The sequence below is a fragment of the Tachypleus tridentatus genome, chromosome 5 (genome assembly GCF_004210375.1).
Source record: "Tachypleus tridentatus isolate NWPU-2018 chromosome 5, ASM421037v1, whole genome shotgun sequence".
NCBI classification, from domain to species: Eukaryota; Metazoa; Arthropoda; class Merostomata; order Xiphosura; family Limulidae; genus Tachypleus; species Tachypleus tridentatus.
The window spans coordinates 28,210,073-28,233,531 of NC_134829.1; the positions used below are offsets into that span (position 1 = coordinate 28,210,073).

The 23,459-nt window shown below is 33.0% G+C and overlaps 1 protein-coding gene across 1 annotated transcript in view; it reads left to right on the forward strand.

The window, feature by feature from the left end:
• LOC143250808 (E3 ubiquitin-protein ligase MARCHF6-like) overlaps positions 1–23,459 on the forward strand; it is a 77,459-nt gene that overhangs the window by 44,548 nt on the left and 9,452 nt on the right. Inside the window, exons 15-20 of the mRNA XM_076501830.1 lie at positions 4,510–4,661; positions 5,182–5,365; positions 9,626–9,727; positions 11,650–11,719; positions 18,262–18,449; positions 20,609–20,743. Coding sequence (XP_076357945.1) covers positions 4,510–4,661; positions 5,182–5,365; positions 9,626–9,727; positions 11,650–11,719; positions 18,262–18,449; positions 20,609–20,743 — 831 coding nt within the window. The remainder of the gene's footprint in view (positions 1–4,509; positions 4,662–5,181; positions 5,366–9,625; positions 9,728–11,649; positions 11,720–18,261; positions 18,450–20,608; positions 20,744–23,459) is intronic.

Sequence of the window (23,459 nt, forward strand, 5' to 3'; positions counted from 1 at the left end):
GAGGATTTTGACAGTTTTTTCCTCCTCCTGATCATGCTGTACCTTCTTGTGCCTCTCCTGCAGAATATGTTAGTCTTAATTCAGCCTTTTTAAACATAATGTATTTGGTTTATCCATTTTTCCAATTTATTATAATTCAATTTCTTCCTTTTTTACACAATACCCCTTTCTCAAAATATATCATTTTCCCTCCTTGTCTTGATGGAGGGGTTTATGATGAGCATTTTATTTTCTCATTTTTGAGCTGGTGTTAGCATACCTCATTTTCCACAGATCAGCTTCCCTCGGCTTGCTATCAAGCAGATTATCCTCTTCTTGATTCTCAAAAGTTAGAATCACGAATGCCAGTATAGGGACTGATACTTACAATCCTGCCCATTTATTCTAGGCCCAGTTTTTCTACTTTACCTCAACCTTATGACTCACTTGTAGTATTTGTATAGATGTAACTTTTTCTCAGGCAATCCAGTGATTCCCCTAGAATTTTCCCTCCTTACTCTTATACTGACATGATTGTTCTTCTTGGTGCTTTCTCTTTACACGTGGTTTATATGCTGTTAAGATCTTCTGGGGAAGGGCTCTGTTTTGTCCCAGGTTTTTACTATTCATTTACCCTTGAGACTTGTGGATGGCACCTTTTTCCAGTGGGTCATTTGGGGAAACATTCCCAAAACTTTAGAATTTGAAGCAACATACGTTCTTTTAACTTTTGGTTGCTCATTTGTCTCACCCTGAGTTCTTCCATGTCTGACACTTTCCTCTTCTTTACCTGTTCTTTTCATTGGGGTTCCACAGTTCATCATGTTTATAAATGCATGTCTCATTGTCACCTTCAGTACTGGTAACTGTATTGTATTATTATTTCTGGTCCAGTGGAGATTTGTTTGACTGATTTTTTTCCCTTCTGATGGGAATTTGCTATTGATTATTGGGTTCTTCAGGTCTTATCAAGAGGGGATTTATCCCCTTAGGTGGGATGCATGTGGTTTCTTCAGTGAACTAGGTACAATCATTGGAATTTTGGTTGGGATCCCTTAGATTTTCTCATTTCCCTTCCTCTTTTCTTCATTAGTGATTTGTATTGCTGGTGTAACATAGCCCACATATCCCTGGCTGTAACACTTCCTCCTTCTTGCCAAGATTTTCACTCTTTCACCAATGCTTCCCTGCAAGGTTGGATTAGCAGGCTACTTTTTGGACAATTCTTTATGACTGAGCAATCTTACCATCTCAACTCGTTGGAGATTCTGGTGGTACAACAAGCTTTAGATCACTTTCTTTCTATACTCAGTAATTAACTGTCATGATACATTCTAACAGTCCTACAGTGGTAGCTTATATTAATCTTCAAGATGGAACATGTTTTTGTTTCCTGTATAGTCAAACTTTAGATCTGCTTTTTTGGGCCCACATGCTTGGGAGACATCTACTGGTATGTCATGTTCCAAGCATTTTTAACCTTGTTGCAAATTGTCTTTCCAGGCTATACAAAATTTATTCCACAGAGTGGCCCCTCAATTCTTAGGTTTTCCAGTAGCTATGCTCACAGTGTGGCCCTCCTCAGATGAATGCATTTGCTATTTTCCTCAACTTCAAGTTACCTCTTTTTTTTTGGTCTCTGGCTCCTCTTCCACAGGCCCCTTAGCTGTTGATGTGTACAACCAGGATTGGACCAACCTATACTTTTATGTTTATCTTCCAGTCTATCTTCTTTGTTGGGTTTTTTGATCATCCATGCCACTATATCATATTCTTCTGATTCTTTTCAGTCACAACTCTAATTTTCTCAACTACTTCAACTCTGTGCTGAACTTCCATTCCTATCACTTGATCTATTCTATGTCTATTCATTTCTTGGTATTGCATCCCATCAATCATGCCTGTAATTTATCAGGTCTTTCGTTAGAATATCCAGATTATCTTGGTGAGTCATATCCTTTTTAGCTTGTTCTATTCACCCTTCCTTTTTGGTGGTTTATCAATATAAATGAAACATCTTCCACTGTTGATCTGTGAGTCAGGGTTTTTCCCTTCTGGACTTATTGTTCCCCTTATTACAGATTTCCATGCATAACTATTTGATAATATATTTCAGTCTTGTTCTTTGTTGGATATTGAGCAACCTTATCCCACACCTTCCAATTTTTTGTTTTGTGTTTAATTCTCTTACCCTCACATGGGTTGAAATGTCAGTGTTTTTCTTCACTGCCTCACTCTACCTCCATTTGAACCTTTGTCCTACACTTGTCCTTTATGACCTACTTCCTACTAGCCTGTGGGTATTGTCAGTCTGATATATTTGCCATCAATGTCTCACACATTCTGTACCATTGCAATACTTTGGCAGCTCATGAAGATAATTCTTATTTCTTGCCAATTTCCCTTTCTTCCATCTTTCATCTCTAAACTTGATCTGATCTGGATAAGCTTCTATGTCCTGTATGACTTCATTTTTACATTTTCACGTTGCTTTCTTCTATACTTCTTGTTCCCTTGTTGTCATCCCTTGGCAACATTCCTCTATTCATGGTATTTCTATTTCAATCCTTACCAGTTGGGTTCAGCTTTTAATTTGATTGGTTTATTCCTTTTTGTCTCTTTTTTTTCCTGAAATCTATTTCAGGAGTCATCACATCAGATTAGCCGTTTTGTCTTTTTCATGGCATCTTACCTCTTTGGGAGGAAATTCTTCAAACAGGTTCCATCCCTCACTTGCCACCATCCTTCAGATTTCTGTGAGACTATGACTGGATATGTTATCTTTTTTATATACATTTTAATTTCTCTCAAGAGAATGTCTCTGTTTGTCATCAGTATCCAACTCTGTAACAAATTTTGCCCATCTAGGTATACTCAATGAATCACAGATCCACATTGGTTGGCCAATTTTTCCATGATGCTATCATAAAATATAATATTTCCATGGCCAATAATGCACACATTGGGGTGTTCCACAAGATCACTATTAGGTTTTCCACTGTGATATACTTACTTCATTAATATGCTTGTTCTGGACTGTACTAACCTAATGTCTCATCTGGATAAAGCAGAATAGCATAGTTGCTCAATCCTGCCATCCCATAGATTGAATATATCAAAGGCAGTCTGCTCTTCAGATGGGGCTTTCATGGTTACCTATTGCAATATACCTGATGTTGACATTCCTCCATAGTCTCCACCATGTTTTATTTGTCCTTCTTCTTCTTCTAGAGTATGGGAGTCCTTGCCATTTTCCAGTTCTGAGCGACTGAGTTGCATGGAATTTTCTTCCTGAGTGTGATCTAACACTAATAAATAAATATATATACAACATCCATTCAGTTAAAAGTAGGACAATGGTATTCTATTGATGTAGATAAAGTTGGCCATTCTTTCCTGTTCTCAGCTTCTTCAACTAACCAGATGGTGCAGATGTGTATCATTTATAGAGCAACCCATTTCCATGTGGTGGTACCTGAAAGTTATTGATGAGCCACAGTGCTGTACTGTCCTTTTGAGGAGATGAGGTTGCACATGTACAATACTAAAAGCACTCCATCTCCATGTGGTGGGCTTCAAGGGTTGATGTTGCACCCAATGTTTGTGACTATCTGGAGGATGAAGTTGCATGTCATTTTTAAGGGCAATTCACTTCCATGTAGTGGTATACAGAAGTTTGTTTTGTGCTTTAATGCTGTACACTTCTGTCTAAAGAGATGCTGCTGCTTTGAAGTTGATCTATCATGTTGCAATTTACCATTCAAGTGGGATCCATCATGCTATTGTCACATGGATATCAGTTTTCATTGATTTGTTTTTGGATTTAGAGTAGGAACAATCAACATAAGTCTTGACAAATGTGTTGCCTGTATTTTCCTACTCCACATTTAGTTTGCCTCATAATCACACAAAACAAGGGTGATAATAATGAAGGATGTGATGGTTCTTCCTCTGTTATTCTGTCCTGAGGAGTTTTTGTGGTCCAACGTTGCTCTGGTGCAGTGAGATGTCTATTGGATAGAATTTGAATATGAGGTGACCTCCCACAGGGGCACATCTCTTACTGCTATCATTCACTGAAAGTGATGGTTCAGTGGAATTGAATAGATGGAGACAAATGCATCAGGAGGGTGTATTTGTGGAAAGTTGTCACATGATGATTTGCATGTGAGACACAGTTGAATCACAATAATCATAGGATATGTGGGAGTTTTCAAGCAAGTGTATGATCTTTTATCTCATTGTGTGTCTATCTTATAATCACAAATTTGATTATCTGGATCCCATCTTTGTTTTTGTCAAGGTAGAACTGAATGAGAAAAGCTATATATGTCTGAAAGGAGATAAGTACCTCTCAGAAATATATTTTCAGTGTAAGAAAATTATAACTTTAATAGTCATATTAAAAACATTGTATTAAATTAATAGTTATATAAAAACATATTCTCTTATCATAGAAATTCATCAAAAATCACTTTGTGTCTAGAATTTTAATTTTTTTTGTGACTTTTGTTTACTTTTCATTTATAGTTGATTGTGACATCAGTTTTCAAGCAAGTGTATGATCTTTTTATCTCATTGTGTGTCTATCTTGTAATCACAAGCTTGATTATCTGGATCCCATCTTTGTTGTTGTCAGAATATTTCCCAAAATTTTTACCTTACAAGATGCAGCTTTCCAGGTAAGCATAATATGAAAGTGTAGCAAAAACATTTGTGTAAAATAATTGATAAAATAAAAATATTTGTTAACCCCTCAAAGTAAAAAGTGACATTTTTGAACATTAGTGTTCTTTAGAATTATACCAGACAATTGGATATTTGAAAATTTTAAGTCATAAGAAGAATAACAGAATCTTATGGTTTTAACAAAGAAACCAGTAAATAAATACAGGTATTGTGCATATAACATTTTACTCCAACACATATTCATAAAACCCTTCCATGATGTAAACACTGTAATAACAGTTGTCACTATATGCAATGGCACCTTTTGATAGTTTATAAGTAAATGATTTTTTAAATCTTGAAGGTGGTTTTATATTAAAATAGTATAAGAACTTTAAAAATATTTTATTAAAGAATATTCAAAATGTAAAGTTATTTTTGGGGAAGGTTTTTAAGAATATGTGATTAAAATAAGGAACAGGTTTTTTTCATCTGAGATTTTTTAGACTTTGTTTCTTTTTTGTATTATTTCAGTGAGTTAATTGTCAGTGATCTTTCACTGGAAATTGTGATCATCCAGGTATTGCTGCCATTAATGTTTGATATAGAAACTCCCTGGCAACTTTTGAAATGTTTCATCACAGGCTGGTTTTCTTCTGTATCAAGTTTTCTTGGTATTCATTCCTATTTCTTTGGAACAAGTATTGAACTAGAACAGGTGGGTGTTTAATAAAGAATAATGTATTAAGCTAAGAATACTGAAATGTTTACTTTTACTAAATCACTTGCTGTTAAGTACTTCAGCTTTTCAAGCAGGTTCCAAAGGTTAGGACTAAGAAACAAGACAACAAACATAGAAAACACTAAACATAATATTCAAATATAGTTAATTTTATGAGTAGTGCATATTTCAGAGTTATCATCACACTTGATCAAGCATTAGACTAAGAAACAAGACAACAAAATAGAAAACACTAAACATAATATTCAAATATAAAATGTTATACATTAATTTCATATGTTATACATTAATTTCATATTCCTATATCCTGTCGAAGGTTTGATCTGCCATTAGATTTCATGTAATTGTTACAAACTGCTTAAAACAAATGTTTTATATTTATTTTGATGCCTTTTTTGTTTCAGTTTCAATTTATACTTGGATGTGGATGTGTATTGGGATATGTTGGACTATGATGGTGTTGGATTAAGGATAACCCTACATTTCTCACCATCCATTTCTACTATTGTAGTATGCAGATAATTCACCTTTTTCTACAGTACATTTATTCTCTACAAACTTTTTGAGTCTTAAGTTCTGATGTGGAGTATGTAAAACTTGTTAAAGTTGTTTAAATTTATGCAATGGTGTAATATTTATAGATTAGGTAACTGGAGGAACTCACCTGTAGCTTTGCAAAATGACTATAGGTTGACTTGTTTGAACTTATATGTGATGAGTGCCTTACAACTATAATGTAGAGCATGGGTAGTTCCTGTTTTCCTGTTAGTCAAATTATGGTGGGGAATTTTTTTTTTTTGAACAGATTAATCCCAGTTTTTGTGGAGAGCAATTTATCTGTTTGAGAGAGTCAAAACATGCTGGAAAATATCTTCCATGTATTTATGTTTTAGAAATCACTTCTCCTGTTCATGTAAACTAACTTTTATTACTCTTTATATACAATGTATTTGAATTTAAATTAAACTTATCACAATCCAGTAGTCTTATTCCCCTGTATGACTTTCATTCTTCTATTTCTTCAACAAACAGTGTTTCATTTTCTTTCTTTGAATTTCAAAATTGTGTCTTTTCTCTTTTGTTTCACCTTCAACAAGGTGCTACAGCTCTTGGATGTTAGATTCACAAACCTCTTGTTTTTGCAAACGCCAGATGATTATGTATAGGTTTACCCTTGAACTACCACAAGTCAACCAAAAGTTTTGGTTCCATGTTCAAGATCTAATTAATTATTATGGAAGTGGTAACTGATTTGTGTCTTTGATTTCTACAAGCTATCTTTTCCTGTTCTGTTTTTAAAGAGCAATTGTCCAAATGGTTACTCTACATTTTGGAAAGAAGAAGAACCAGAATGACTTGAGGATAACAATAGAGGAGCTCTCTGTTAAATTCTAAGTGATCTTCTGTAGGAGCTTTGCTCTTCAACTGCTGACTGAGATGACTGAATTATGATACTGTTAATCAAATGGGTTCATCTTAAACATATCACCTGAACTTGAAAGCACAGGTGAAGTTAAGAAGGCTAATTACATATTTACCTCCATAGCAATCCACAAAAGTCAACATCCAGTTGATGCCTCTAGCTTTATAATTCTTTCAGAAGCAACTTAAAATGAGCTAATGTGTGTAGAACATTCATTAACTCTGCCTGACTACTTTTCAGAGGCATGAGTGTTGTCACAACATGGATGTGATTTACCACCACAGCCCAAACATGAGATACCCTAGATGAGCCAGAAGCCCTCTAATTATGAGAATAATGTTAATGCTTTGTGCCCACCTTAACCTGAAGTCAAGTAGTGTTAGGTGGAGATAACATTTCTATATCAACATGTAACATGAGCAAGTATGAGTGGAAATTTAACAAATGCAAGAACTTTAACCACTAGAGAAGAGGATATGCCACATGAGGGAGCAACATGTATGGAAGTATGGTAGAAATAATGATGTTGCTTTCACTAGTCACTAGTTCTCTGAATAGTTATTTTGTTGAATTATGCAGAAGATTAACTACTGTAAAAGTGTTGTAATCATTATCTCCTGAGCTGTCTAATGAAATTGTAGAATTTATACAGCATATATGTTTACTTATGCTTTGCTGGTGTTGATGGGTTAAGTTCAAGGCTACATGGTAGGCTGTCTGTGTTCTGCTCATCATTGGTATTGAAACGTGATTTTTAGCACTGTAAGCACACAGACTTACCATTGTGCCACTAGTGGTTTAACTTATGCATATCTATTTATAGATATACTGAATGAAATTCATTAATTTTTCACAGTTAAGGCAGTTGATGTAATGTCTAAAACATCAAATCTGTGTAACTGGAAATAATCAGTTGGGACTTGAAAAGAAATGCAAACTGAAAAAGATTTGCAACTCTACTTTCTGAGCTTTCAAGTGGATTTTAAAATATCTTTCGGTTATTTTTTTATCATATTTCCAATTGACAGCTTATAAGCTGTTAATGCTAACTACAATACCTTGAACACCATGAGTTAAATAAATACATACTAGGTTTTGAACACACATTGCTGTATTGTCATGGAAAAGTTTGTTCTGGCTTTACATGTGAAACACCTATAATTGTGTTCTGAAATACTAACAAGTCTGTAAAGTGTTATTTGTTTTTATTCATCCAGTGAACAATGGACTGAATAAAGATAAATAACAGAAAAGAAAAAGTATTATATACCCTACCTTTATGGTGAAGATACAAAGTGACAGAACATTGTCAAATAGTGTTTAAAAGTTCCAAATAGCATCATAGACTAATTGTGATTTTCAATAGAAAGAGGAATAGTGGCAATATTTATTAATTATTTTTCCTCACAAAAGTTTCTACCATTGTGAATTGTTCATATTTATCTTGTGCTGCCTGTTCTGAGTGTATGCTCTTAAATGGTAATATAGTGTGGTGAACAGTTTGAATTTTTAAGTTTGGTAATGAAAACACTCAACATTCCAGTTATTATTTTAAAGTTTCCTACTAATCAAAGTGTATGTCTGTGTTATATGTGTATATATGCATGCACATGCTTACATATTTAAATATTCTTAGAATCATATTAGTGAAAACCTTCATCATAAATGAAACTCTTGTGTATGAGAAAGATAATTTCATTTCTAAGTAACAAAATGCAATAAAGTAAAGAGTGATATATATATATATATATATATATATATATACCCAAAACACTATATATATATATATATATAGAAAGACAGACACTTTGTTATTTGTGTGGCTTGTATTTTTGTTTTGTTTTTAAGTTTGAAAATTTGGGATGTTTTCAAACATAAAGTAGTTTTTCTCTCTGTTATGTTTATTTTGAATAATGCATCTAAAAGAGCTATGTACATGACAAACTATTGGGAGCTTTCAAACATCTTCAAGCTATATTGTTGTTTTCAAGAATGCTGTGTGTTCCCTATTTCCTTATTTAATATATCATTTTTCAAACTTTCTGTGCATGATATGAATTTTTCAAACTAAAAATAGAATATCTTTTAATGGAGCCAATAAATATTTTTATCCCTAGTTACATACAAAACTGGGTCATTCAAATAGGATGTTACAGACTTTTTCTCATGGGGAAAATTCCTGTAAAGTGGAACATACTGAATAGAAGTAGACAATGGTCATTTCCATTTGAAGATCAGCTGATACTTGAATAATAATAATACATCTATTATTTGTAGTGAGAGTGACCACCAGTCACACTTGGAGTATCTGAATCCTGAAAAAGGATGGTACTTTTGTTCTTCATATCTAATGGCAAATTTCCTCAGCATAGAACAAGATAAAAGATGAATATCAGATTTATAGATAGATTTGGCATACGAATATTGTGTCACAAAATACACTTAGTTTCATGTTTTTGGTTGTTTGAAATAAAGATTGTTGTGTTGTATTTTGTGTTCAGTTTCTTTTTTTTCTTCAAACTCAGTTGAGAATTAGTAAATATGCCATAATATATTTTCTGTCAAAACACTGTTATTTTATGATTTATACTCAAGTACTCTTTAAAGAAAATCAGTGCACCTAAAAATACCACACGTATTGAATGTGCATTTAATAGTGGTACTTTTTATTAAATCATAATTAAATCCTAAAAAAATTGTGTGTCATGATGCACAACTATTATTTAAATTGAGTATATTATGCATAGGGAGATAAATATTTTATGAAATGTATAACATTATCAAAACATACTATAAAGTTCTCTGTTTTATAGGTACAAAATAAAGATGAACAAGACTTGGAACTAATCAAACAACAAACAGCAGAAGATTCCAATATTCAAAAATATAAGTTAGCTTCATTTCTATCATTCAGAGTAAGTGCTACCAAAACATTTGTATTAGAAACAAACAGTTTAAAGTTGAATATCATATGCATTTACTATTTAATGACAAATGTAAGTGTACAGGCTATCATGTAATACAGACTTTATTATTATTTTCTGTAAAATTTATTTGCTGTTATGCAACCCATGTTCCTTTATGTTCTGTTGTACTCTAATTTTATTGTAAAATATAATATTGTATTTCTGAAAAAAATACAAAATACTCTTAGTTCAGTTAAACCATAAAACATATTTTAATTGTTTGTGTTAAAGAGTAGAGCTACACAATGGGCTAGATGTGCAGCAAAGTTTAGTGAAATAAGCCCTCAAGTCTATTGCTAATCTTCCAGGGAGCTACACATTTTTATTAGTTTTTTTATTGAGATCAGAATCATAAATTTAAACTATTGTTGGCTGCTAATCACTGCTAAATCCTGCTTAGATGTGTTTATATATGTTTATTAAAAATGTGATGTGTGTATTTCATTCTTATTATCTAATAAGGTTACTACATAATTTATCTTTTAAGTAGCTCTGCGTCATAAAAAAAATTTATGACGTACATGAAAGAGTACTTTTACTGAGATGGAATAAACAAAAGAAAAAGCATGTGTTTTGTCATAGTTTTAAAATAAAATCTGATTTTCATGTAATTGTTACTCATTAATGCAAGAAATGAATATTTTTATTATTATGTGTAAAGCTTTTTAAAAAATCTTGCATCCAGAAAGCATCATTTATATATGCAAGGTGATAGGATTATTAACAAAAAAAATTGAAACCTGAGCCAGAGATTTCAGCATCACCTAGTATTCTTACTTTTACAAAAAAAAGTAATTACAGAATCCATTGAGGCTTACAAAGCAAACTAATGTATAATACTAATAATAAATATGAAGAACAGAAAGAAATAAAACTGTAATAGTGAAATCTGGGTTCTTAGTGAAACCATGTGTGTAACATTTAGTCAAAAAATTTTGTTTTCAAAATTTTTAAAAATAAGAAACTCACCCAAACGTTTTGACAGTTAATGTTTTCATTCAGTACCATATTATTAAGGTATTTAGCTGAGATTCAAGTAGTTTTTCATTTTTGTTAACAAAGTTGTAACATAGCCTCAGGGGTATGGTTTTTGATTTATCTTTAGTGTGTTTGGGAATTTTTCAGATAATTTAGTCTTTACTTTTCAGTGACTGTGTTGCAAATGTTAAACAGTCAGGAACTTAAGTTCCAGTTTTCCAGTTGTTCAGTTAAAAAGCCTCAAAAAAGAAAACCCATTAAGTCACAGTTTAACATACTTTTTGTGTGTTTACAAATAAAAATAAAACTCAACTAAAATAGTTTTGTGCTTATGAGTGTTAAGAGGTATGAGCCACTTACAGGCAGAACTGGCCTTAGTGCTTCTGAGGTTCAGAGTAGCATGCAGGGCCCTCTCCTATCAAATAACAATTACTCACTTACTAACTTTTTCAGTTTGAGCATATATAATCAAATTATGTTCACTCAAATTCATCATGGCAGATAATTCAAAATATTTTTTAAATTTATGATATCAGGCATAGGGTCCAAAGCAACTGACTATCTTGTTATTCCATAAGGCTGGCTTTGCTTACAAGTTGTCTAGAAGAGTGAAAACCCAACCTTGCATAAAAGTTTGTGTCATAGAGTACATACAATCTTTATACATAACTAAACATACTGCCATACTTCCATTCTTTCAGTGTTTGAATCAAAAAATTCACTCTACAAAGTCTATCTTTAATTCTTTCAACATTTTCATTATGTGATCTAATGTACAGGATCCATTTTTCATCCCTTCAGTATTTCAGTTATGTTTTTTGTTTTACAGGTCCCATCTTTTATTATTTCACTATATTAACTATTTAATATACTTTATATTATCTTTGTTTCAGATTCTCCTACTTTTGGCAATAGCATGCTTCAACATGGTTCTTGGAGGTTTAGCAATTTTGGTCATTCCTGGTAAGTAATATATGCTGTATAATATATTATATATTTGTGGTCTTACTTAAAAATTATTATACCTTTTCAAGGCTCTATGATTGATTTATGTTGCTATGGTTAAGCCTGGAAAATAAGGGTTAAATTGTTGATATTAGCATTTATACTAGTTTTTGATACTGATGTGTACTGGGTTTTAATTTGTTATTTATGTTTTTTACTTGGAGCTAGATTGCTGATGCTAACCTTTTTGTTTGGATTAATTATTGTTATTAAACTTTACCTTTAGATTAGTTTGTTATTACTAACGCTCTTTGTGATTAGGTACTATTCTACCAGTGTGGAATACATTTAGATAAATTATTAATTTAAGGTCTGTATTAATTTACTTAATTTTTACAACCATGAAACATAAGGCACAACTATTCTGGTCTAAAAAAAGAAAAATATACATGTCTGCTCTTCTTTATTATATTCCCTAAACTAGTATTAGTTCAAAACCTTTTATCTTTACATAAAATTGCAGATAAACATACTACATCTACATTGCTATTCATAAATACCTATTTTCAAAAACGTATATATAAATAAAGTAAAACTGGGCCCTTGAAGAAGAGTATACTGAAGAATGCAATGAGAATGAATATATAAACGTATTTAAGTGAGTCAGTTGATTTCCATTCAGGTCTTTGGAATAAAGTCATATATAGTTTTTGTAAAAGCTTATTTCTAGTCTGAAAATAAATTCATTACTGGTTTCTACTGTTTATGTTTGTATCTTTGTATTTTCTTATACACTTAAATATTGAAGAATATCTCAGATAAGACTTATTATCTTTCTCATTTGAATTGAGTGATTCCAATGTCTCTCTCATATAAATCCTCATGTGTCACCTCTCCACCAATAGGAGCATAAATGCTCACGTGATTTCATTTTTGTTTGGTAGCATTTGAGTTCAGACATGCCATTTGTTTGTTTAATGCTGAATATTTAACTTGATTTTGGTTATTTTTCAGCTTAAAATTGATTTCTTCAACCAGATGCTTATATTTGTATATATAAGTTAATTTAAGTCTCTATTTTTACACTTGAGTTTAGTGTAACTTTTCTGTGCAATGAATCCCAGAGTTAACCTTACCACTTTGGGGGTTACATCAATGATTAGAGTTCTTCCCAGTATTCAAGTGTTGGTGACCAGATGATGGTTTTATATGATTTTATACATTGGGAGATTGAACTTTACATGGTCTAATCTCTACCATGAACTTTGTCAAGGCTCCTACTAAAGCAGCTGAGCCTTTGACAGGTGACTAGGACTTTGATTTTCTTTTTATGCCTTCTCAATGTGTTTTTTATTACTATTCCCAACCTGGGCAGTCTCCTAAGTCTCATTTGGTCTTGAGGTTTTATACTTATAACATGAACAGTCTTCCCAATCTTTGGTTTTTCCTTTCTCCCATAATAATCGAGTTCTTCCTGGTCCATTGCCTTCACAGTTACTTAAAGGGATTAGTATATTGTTTCCCCTGAAGACTTCTGATTATTTTATCTTTCCCTAAAATTGCAGTCTATTTAGGTTTAGGTCAACAGTTGTTATGTTACTTTTATCTATTTGGAGGCAGCTTCTGAATCATATGTATATCTTGCTTGCTTCTTACCCTTACCAAATTCTTATGATATCCTTTTTACACACATCTCCCTCTAAGGCCCTCCATAAAATATCTGTGGGATTTATACAGATGCCCTTGCCCTTCTCTCCTCCATTTTAGCCCACATCTCATCCTTGACTCTGGCACTTACTATGTGGTTTCTTGTTATTGGGACCTTTTAGGTCATGATACTGTATTAGCTTGGGTCTCTTTACCCTCAAATTCTCTTTGGAATTTATGTACAGTTCCACTTTGGAGGCATTAAATAGTGATACGACCATGGATGTTTTTAAGCTTCAGTTAACATTGATGCACCAACATTCCACCTTTCTACATATTGTAGCTCTTTTGTGGAAACCCCTTATCCCTCCAATTCCTGCTTCTTTCTCCACCTTTGATTTTTCCTTCCTTCCTCATTCGCCAGGTTCTGTGACGTCCCAACATCTGTCAGAAATGGTTAGGGTATTGCTCTTGCAGTGGTCAAACGTACCTGTTCCCCTTACCTTGTGTGGTTTTATTCCCACCTTTTTCATTTCCCTAAAAATAAAACAAGCATTGGCAGCACTAATCAATTTATTTCATTTAAACTGCTTTTTTTTCACTATTCCACTTCATCATAAGTTTTCTTTCACCTTGAGATGGGTGTGTTTTCCTGTATTATGGATGATATCAAGGTATCTCTCAAATTTCTTGAATATACAACTGTTATCTCAGTTTTGTACTCATCTATGATTAGTCAACCTTGGTGGTTTAACAACTTTGGGCCCTTCCATTTGGATTTTCCACAGTACCTTACATGTTTGGTCATATTGTCCTGGTTTTTGCATGGCATCTCCATGGCCAGGCACTGCAATTTCATTTTTACATGAATGACTGATGTATTCTGGCCCATTCCTAACAGGAACTGGCCAAATCTGCTATCTGTGGCAGCTTGGGTGGGCTGGTGGTTCAACTTGGAGAAGTTCTTCCCAGGACTCATTCAACATCTCATTGGTTTGGAGCCCATTTTGACATGAATATCGATTACTATCTTCTTCTTGTTACCTAGTTCAAAGGGACATTTTGTTCACCACTTTATATTGGCTTGTTATTTAGTTCTCATGTTGTTTTATCATTTTTGTGGGTGTGATCTTCCATGACATCACTTGTTCATGCCCATATGAGGTCTTTTCTGGGCAGTGCTTCATGAATATTGTAACCATGCTCAGGATCTTCTTTCCACCCCAATCGCTTTCACCTTTTATGCTTGACAATCTGCTTTAGTGCCTGGGCTGAGCCAGTACATTGGTTGGGTGCTGATTCAATTCTGACATCTGAATCTATATCTTTTCATGGACAAATCCCTTTGAAAATGGAAAGTATGAGTCAGTCCCTATGGAACTTAGGGCTATTGATCTATAGATGAAAGTAATTTGCATTTCACTGTTCTGAAACCTCTGTCTCTGCATCTGGCCTTATTTCATTTTTTTCATCTCACCCAACATTATCTGAAGATAATTCTTTTGAATGTTTGTATGTGGTGGCACATATCACTCACTTAAGGGGCACCCAGTCCATAGATCTAAGTTTGTAACCATCTGGTTTCTTATTCTGGAACCATGCACATCATATTTGCCTTATTGCATGTCATATGCAGGTTAATTTCAGTCTGGTTTGATAGATCTTTACCATCAGTGGGGTTTTCCACAAAAAGTTGCCATTGCTTTTTTTTAGACTTCCACACTAAGTTATCTCTTTTTTGGTGACCTGTACATCATCCACTGCCTCTTGCAGTCAATGCCTTAAACTTGGATTGATCACACATGTCTTTATATGGAACCATCTGTCCCATCAGTTCATTCAGTAGTTTCTCTTGTTCACTCCAGTCACTGTAATGCCTGCCTGATGACTCTCTCTTGGTCAACTCAGTCTTGATTTTCAAGGTTGCATTGATTGCTTGAATCCCCTGTCCTTCATTCTTTTCTTCCTTCCTTTTTTGTCACCCTCACTCATGTGTTCTACATCCCAGTCTTTATATTCTGCTTCTTTGCACTTAGTCTTTATCTGGTCCTTGGTGAGACAGTCTGGTTCCACATGTTGAGTCACTTCCTTGTTAACTAGTAGATCTTCCATGGTGGTGTACCTGTACAGGTGGAATGTATTCTGCAGTTTGTCTCCTACTGGGGGATTTATTGCTGCCAAGTGCCACATAGCTCATGCAGCAGTCATTTCTCACTAATTTAATCAACCATAGGTGTTTGGTATCTTCACTTTCTGGACATCAGATGGCCATTTATTCATTACCTTTCATTTTACAATAATGTAAAATTTGTACTTCCCTTGTTCTCACCCTTCTCATAGATTCCTTCCAGATACTTCTCTTTCCTTGACATTTTAACCTTCTGCATTAGGTCCATTGTGTGGTCCAACATTCCCTTGACTCACCTCCATTTGAATCTCTTCCTTGTGTTTTGTGTTTCAGTTTTTCTGTCAAACATGTTTCCTTCTCTTTGCCTATGGAGATTGATAATTGGATCTGTCTGCCATAGATGTCTCACATAATTTTTATCCCCCTACCTGTCTTCTTTATTTGGGTTGTTCCTTTTTTCTCCATAACTTAAGTGAGCTGTTTCCCCTTTCTTCTATTTCCCTTCCAGTTTCTGTCTTTACCCTTGACTGGATCTAGATCTGCTTCTGGGTCTGATTATAACTCTTCATTCTCATATAGCCTTTACCGTTCCCTTCCAGAGTACATATTCATGACTCTTGATTCCCGTGCATTCTTCCTGTTATGTTCTTTCATATTCTACCCTTCCTACTGGAGTTCTGCCTCATGGTTCAATTGGTCTATCCCTATCTATCTTTTTCCTCCAAGCCTTGGTTAGAGTTGTGTTTCCATCAGATTCAACATCTTAGTTTATTCTTTCTTCCCATATTCATCGTCCAGCAGATGAGATTCTGCAGTCTGGTAGTATATTAAAGTTTCCTCTTCATCAGGTATCCTTTAAATTTGCACTGTACAGCCATTCTGACTCATGCTTTATCTTCCATGGCTTTGCACTGCTCACCACTGAGATTGGATGTTTCACAAGATCACTTGTAGGTGAAAGCCTCATGATATTTTGCTTCATAAATATTCCTGTACTGAATTGTACCACCTATTGGCCTTATGTGTAAAGCAGAAGGGGATAGCTGCTTATCTCTTCCATGACTTGATGCAATAAATTGGTGTGATATGCTTTTCACAATAGGGTTTTGTGTATCACCCACTGCACTGTTTTATGTGGTGACATATATCCATACTCTCCAATGCATTTTGATGTCTTTTTTTTTTTTTGTGGAATGTAGGAGTTCTTACTACTTACCAGTTCCAAGCTGCTGGGGTTATTGACAATGGAGGCACCATCATGAATTGATTTCACAAAAAGATAGCTATAATCATTCAGTTGAGAGTAGGGCAGTGGTGTTTTTCTGCTGTAGATGAGAGTTAACCTCCAGAGGAGTTGAGCCATTATCTTCCTGGATAATATGGCCTACTGATACCATTTACACAACCACTGAAGTTGAGCTGTAGAGAATGCAATTTACCCATTCAATTGGGAGCCCTATTCCTGCCACCATGTGGATGTTAGTATCCCATGGTCAGCTGTGAACCAATCAACATAACTCCTCATGCTGGTTTTGGGTTGTCTATCTTTCTACCTTGATTTCCTTTATCTTTGTTATGGATCACATTGGTGGTACACAGGATTGTTACAGTTTTCTTCTTGGCTATCTCCACTTTCTCTTTTTTAATGGATATGTTATTGCCATTTAAATGGTTCTGTGCAGTTTCACAGTTAAGGGAGTTGACTGCATGTGATAGACATCCTTTTGATACCACACATGAAGTTTTTAGATAGATAGCTTGGTGATAATCCATTTATCTTATGTGGGAATCAGAATGGTTCTCAAGTTTATGGTTCTTGTGTTTGAGGTGGAGACTGTATGATCCTCATTCTAACCCTTTCATGGATGTTGGTACCCTGTGAGGAGGTTTTGGATGTAGTTAACTTATTAAGTATAGTTCTCTTAACTGAGATGTTCTCCAATATTTTTCTACACTGATATCTTGCACATTCTACACATGGGCAAAGAGTGAATCTGGTCAGAAGTGGTGTGGTTCCTCTCTTCAGATCTTCTGATTTTATTCTATCATTTACAGAAGTGTCCTTCAGATGCTTTCAAGGGATGGATACATTTGTTCTTTTCTTACACTGTTCCCTCCTCCTAATCATTGTGGGATTCTAGCTAATCTTGGGAGAAGTCAGAAGTACCACACCAGAAATTATAATTTTCCAATACTGAAAAATGTATTTCCAGTAGGTAATTCCTTTCTGCTCACATTTTCCACGTTTCATTCCCTTACTGTTCAGGTGCTTCCCTCTTCTGACAAACTTTGAAGTGATAGTTCAGTAGAGGTGCATAGAGGGAGTCACAAGCATTATGTCAATGTACTATACTCATATGGGTGGAGAGGTGGCACATAATGATATACATAAGAGACATGTTGAAATCATTTGATTCCAATAGGAAGGAGTGGAAGGCTTGTAGTATGTATAAAGAAAGAGTTCACATATAGGGGACAGCAATGAACAATAATAGATGATTTTCTAAGCAGAGGGAAGTATCTATTGAAAATACTTTTTTAATATAGGAAAATTATAACTTCCATAATTTTCTGATATTATGTTATTAGCAATGTTTAATTTATCAAAGTGGATGCTAAGTTATTGTCTATAGCAATTGTGGCCTTTTTTCAATAATCCGTTTTTTTTCACCTATTAACACTGAATGAAGCTAACAAAGTAAAATGTTTTTGTTTGTGTTCTACATATCTCATGGCATATTACAAAAACTAATACATACTATATTCTTGCTGCATATCCTTGTAGTCCTGTTGGGGCGTATAGTTCTTCTTAGGCTGTTTGAAAAACCTGACATCCATGATGCATACACTATCACCTGTGGTGTTTTTATTATATGGTTGAGCTTCAGACTAGTCAGTTGTTTGTCTACAGCTTTCCAGAGTTATCCCCAGTGGAATCTGTTTATAAAGGAAGTTAAACAGTGGCTTGCTGTTGTAAGTATTTGAAGTATACTTCCCAATTATTACTGTAAAGTGTACATAGCTATTTTTGGTTAAGTTGCTTTTGATATATAATGACTGTTGTATCACAACATTAAGATTGGAAATGTTATATTTCAGACTTAGATTTATTTATAGAAATATGTCAGTAATGCTGGGAACAGTTGTATAATAGTTATTGTTAAAGCTGGTTTGTGATTTCTTAAAAAAGTTGTGCATGGTTATTTTCCAGCTTTCTTCTGTATTTGTTTGTTTCATTCATATAAAATTTCCATGGTGAGACAGTGGCAAGTCTATATTGACACAGCAAATAGCCCAATGTGGTTTTGCTCTGAAACACAACGAAAGAAACAACAGAAACTAATGTAAAATGTAAGTTGGGGAAAAAATGGTAAACAATGAATCCAGAGATGCCAACCATTACGATTTGAGCATAATCATTACAATTTTGGTGTATGCATTATGACTATATGCTTATACAGACAAATATTATGACTTGTTGCAACTCCCAAATTATTATATATTATATAGGCCTATACAATAAAGTAATAAATTGTTCCCCAGGGCTTGAAAGGGATGAAAAGAAAATTTCTAGTGAGATACAAATAAAATTTGATAATAAATAAAATACAGTCCAAATGGCTACTTGTAATAATCATGTTTGTGCTTGAAATAATAAAAATTATTTGTATCTCCAACATCTACCAAAAGTTTGAGTGCGGTGCTTCTCCATACAAGGTACTAGTTATGTCATCAGTGCTTGTCAGCCAATCAGCGCTTGCATAGATGGGTATTTTCGTTTTCTAAGCGGCATAGAAACATCAATGCGATCATTCACAAGTTGGACAAAAAGAGGTCTCATTCACCAGATTGTCTTGTTTCTGGCAAATCTGAAAGGACTAAAACTGCGAATCAAAAATTTAGGAAAGAGTATAGTGCAAAATATCCAGTCATTGCATCAAAAGTCAGTGACAGTCATGCATTTTGTACAGTTTGTTACATCGATTTTTCTGTGGCGCATGGCGGGAAAACGATTGTTCCAGATATATAAAATCGGCATCTCACCAACAAAAGGCTGAGGTAAAGACAAAAACAATGCAGATAACAACATTGAGTAAGAATTCAGAATATGAAAAAGAATTTCAAAAGAATTTTTTTAAATTTATTTATTAAATACACAAAACACTCATAAATGAGCAACCTATAGCAGTAATAAATAATGATAGTTGTAATAATAATAATATAATAATAAACAGCTTAGAGACATTGGTCAGGCCTAGTAACCACAAATGATAAAGGGCTCTGTCTACAATCATTACATTCAGTCATTTATGTTACTGAGTAACATAGTTTCACACTAGAGCTCTAGAAAAACATGCACTATGGATAGCTACTATTCACTCTAATGGTAGATCTACAAAAAAAAATTAAAATTAAACTTCTGAAATGCCTTCCCAGTGACTCAAGAGAATGTCTGCAGGCTTATATCACTTAAAACTTGGTTTCCATACTCATGGTGGACACAGCACAGATAGCCACTTGTGTAGCTTTGTGTTTAAAAACAAACAATCTTTTGACATTTTTGTTCATAAATATTAAAATGATTTTACTGGTTTACAAAAGTAAAACTTTTGTATTTTTTATTCAGGTTTGAATTTAATAGAAGAATTTTTTATTGCAAGTGTTAAAAGAAATTTCTCACACATTAATATTAATTAACATATTACTATGAAATTTGGCCTTTTATTTTATTTCAATCAATTAATAAAAGTGAAAGATTTTAGCATGGCATAATTTCATATATCACTTTCAACTCTGCAAAAATTTGTTTTAGATTAGATATTTGTTTCTATGTTATTTGAAAAGAAAAAACAACTACACACTAAACATTTTTCATCTTTGTGATGACGAGAAACCCCCTTGAAGTAAAAATGTGTCTCAGGACAGCTGATATGGGTATTAATACTTTTACCAAAATAAAGAAGGTGACCTGAAGATGACTAAGAAGGTGAAAACATTATTCTCTCTTTTATTTTGGTAAAAGTGTTAACACCCATATCACCCATCCTGAGATACATTTTTAATCTTCATTAGAGTTGAAAGCTGTACCTGGATTTGTTGAAAATGATTAATTTTTCTTGTAAACTTTACAGGTTTGTAAATCAATCATTGGAATCTTCCTGTTAGTGGGTGTTATTCCCTTGTTGTTGGGCCTTTTTTTTGACCTAGCTTTCATTGTCCCATTGAAGATACCTGATAGTGAAACACCAGTGCTTTATGTATGGCAGGTTGGTCAATTTTTGTCTTGATTGTGTTCATGCATCAAATCAGTTTATGATAAATGTTCTGCTATTTTTTTGCTTTTGAAAAACCTTCAGTATTTCATGCAGATGAACAAAAGGTGGGCCGTGTAAGATACAACATAATTCCTAACACATCAGATAACATATTAGTAACTTGTCTTTATGCCATTTGTTATTGGTCGGATACATACACTACATCATATTGAATGATTTTAACATTTTTCTCTTACAACATTGAGAATGAAGAACTGATTTAAAAATTTTGGTAAAATCTCTAATTTTCTGTATAAATAAATACGTATGGGACCTCAGCAGTAAGTAGAGAGATTTTGCGATAAAAATGGTAAGTTTTATTACTGGAAAACGTTTTCTAGTTATTTGACAGAACTTCGTAAATGTCATGCCTTTAGTGGCTACAGCTAGTCAACTTATGTGTTTTTCCAAAAAAATATCTCATTTTTGGTTTTATATTTGTTTAATATCAAATTTTATACTTATATTTATATATTTAATTATTACATTTCTTAAAACAAAATGAAAAAAGTTTTAAATTAAAAAAAAATTGAAACAATTTAAACACATAGTATTTTAATCTTCAGGAATCAGTTGAAAGATACTTGAGAATGATGCACAACAAATTATCAGAAAAGCCTTATCAATCAATTATTGTAGTTTTATGCTTTCATAAATGTTATGCTTTTGGCCAGTTTTTTTAAAACTATATTGACCATCGCTTACAACTGCTCTGAATATTCATATTCATACCTAAATTTATCAAGTGTCAAAAAACGTTATTGTATTTTTTTATTTCTGGCTTAACATTAAAATGCCTTGTGTGTATACAATAAGGGTTTTATTCTATGTAAATGGAAACTCTGTTTAAAATATTGAAACTAAAACAAGAAACCTGTAATATGAATTTTGATTCATTCTACTTTTTCTGTGACTTTACACTTTACTGTAAGTAACAAACTGGGAATAACAAACCTCATCAGACTTCTGTTTCAATTGAAATCACAATGAGTTGAAAAACAAATTCTAATTATAAGTGCAAATGGATGAACTTTGCACACTTTCCAAAATTATTATGTTCGTTCTATTAAAACTTAGCAGAGGCACACAGTGTTCAGTTTATAACATAACTGGGGGAATTCCATATGTTTTAGAAATTAAAACAGCTAAAATGGGATAGAGAAAACCCCATAAAACTATGTTTTATCTCTCTTAATGTAGTCATCAGATGCCATGTTAGTAGTGGTGAAACATAGTCTTATTGTAGTTTTCCTATGTCATTTTACCTGTTTTATTTTTGATAGTGTTCACTTTGTCTTTATCTACATGTATATTGGGTTTTGTGCCTTAAGTGTCAAAGCCAATCAAAAGGAAAAATAGTATTTAAGGTTTTAATATCCATATTTAAAGTGAATATGAAAAATGTTACTTGTGTGGGGTAGATTAAACATGAACTGAAACATTCTTAGTTTGTGACTGATCACATTAATTTCACATGAAAACTGTTCACGAGCATTAATTTTTGTTAATGCATTAATACCTTTATGTCAGTGCCTTTTAATTTTTTCTGGGGTTGATATTTTTTATGCATTTTTAACATAAACATATTTAACTAACACTCATAAAATACATTACTGAGTAACTTGATGAAGAAATTTCAATAAAACATTGAGTTAAAATAGCTGAATATTCAATAAAAATTATTGAGCAGATTCACCTTTTACTTTAAGATAGCTTATTTCAAAAGTGGGTTTAATTTTCTATGCAAAAAATTTGATTCTGTTCCCAATATCATCCAACTATTTGAAACATTCTAATGTTTTTGTGTGACTTTTATAACCATTTTATACTAACTGTGATTGACAAGATTTTATGTAAATGTTTGTTAATTTATAATACTGAAAACTGTGTTTATAATATTTTGTTCTAAACATGCTTAATTGGAGTAAAACATAAATGATTTCTATATTTCCTCTAAACTGTGTTGTGAAAAACTGATTATGAATTATGCTTATATTAATATAAATGAATAAATAAACATAAGAAGTTGGGTTTGAACATTTTAAAATACAAATGCAGAAATAAGTAGCTAGATTACTTGGTTCAGATGTATAAAAGGGTAAGAAATAGTGTTTCTAAGAATTATTAAGAAAATGTAGAAACAGTCAATACAAAGTGTGTGTGTGTACAAATCTATTGAAAACCAAGGCTTCAGTTACCACACTTACTCCATTATATACATTCATGTAATAATTTTTACCTGCAATAATAGTGTTTTGGCCAAAGAGTGTGACTTGTATGTGTATCTATAGGTTAAATTTGGAAAAATGTGTATTGCTACATATGAGTAGGACCTACTTTTATAGATTTTCCTGAAATCAAGAAATATCTGATAGGCTCTAAACTCCCACTTGCATCCTGAAATGTTGTATTATGTTTCATTGGTTAATATACTTTTTGCTGTTGTTTTTATTCATTCTTTATATTTCTTTTCCTTTTACTGTTTATTTAAACTTTGCATTGTTTTTCATGATGGTTGTGCTTTATTTAATGGTTATTAACTGTTATATATATAATTAAATTATATGACTTAGTGTAGACAAGCTTTTATGAACTTGACAATTACATATTGTTTTCAGAAATGAGATTCATGTATATATTAAACTTAGGAATGTATCATTTAGTATAA